The sequence below is a fragment of the Babylonia areolata genome, chromosome 3, assembly GCF_041734735.1.
Source record: "Babylonia areolata isolate BAREFJ2019XMU chromosome 3, ASM4173473v1, whole genome shotgun sequence".
NCBI lineage: Eukaryota > Metazoa > Mollusca > Gastropoda > Neogastropoda > Buccinidae > Babylonia > Babylonia areolata.
The window spans coordinates 14985842-14986400 of NC_134878.1; the positions used below are offsets into that span (position 1 = coordinate 14985842).

At 62.4% G+C, this 559-nt stretch overlaps 1 protein-coding gene across 1 annotated transcript in view; it reads right to left on the bottom strand.

Moving 5' to 3' along the window:
* Window positions 1–459: 459 nt before the first annotated feature.
* LOC143279760 (cornifelin homolog) overlaps window positions 460–559 on the bottom strand; it is an 8428-nt gene continuing 8328 nt past the window's right edge. Inside the window, exon 2 of the mRNA XM_076583889.1 lies at window positions 460–559. This exon is cut by the window's right edge and continues 427 nt beyond it. Within this exon, the coding sequence (XP_076440004.1) occupies window positions 487–559 (73 nt within the window). The 3' untranslated portion in view covers window positions 460–486.

The following is a 559-nucleotide window of genomic DNA, read 5'->3' on the forward strand; positions in this document are numbered from 1 at the left end:
CACGGCCCCCCCACCGCCACCCCCCCCCCCCCCTCTGCACATACACCACCCTCACACACACACTCTCTACTGGTGGATGATGATGATGTTCTCGCTGGGTGTCTGATCCCTCTAACCACGCCCCCCCCCCCCACCCCCTCATCCTCCATCCTCTCACCCCCCACCCCCACCCATCCCCCCACACCACAACACACCCTCGCACACACACTTTCTAATGGTGGATGATGGTGATGGTCTCGCTGGGGGTCTGATCTCTCTAACCACGGTCCCCCACGTGCCCCCCCTCACCCCCCCCTCACACACACACTCTCTTAATGGCGAATGATGGTGATGGTCTCTGTGGGTGCCTGATCCCTCTAACCACCCCCCCCCCCCTTCAAAAACCACCCACCCCACCCAACCCACACACCCACACCACCCCTTAATTAATCCCTCCAACTACGCCCATCTCCCCCCCTCTCCCTCCCCCCTTTCCCCTTTTCCCCTTCAATGGCGGATGATGGTGATGGTCTCGCTGGGCGCCTGGATCTCCTGGGCCTCCTGCACCAGGGCGCAGAAG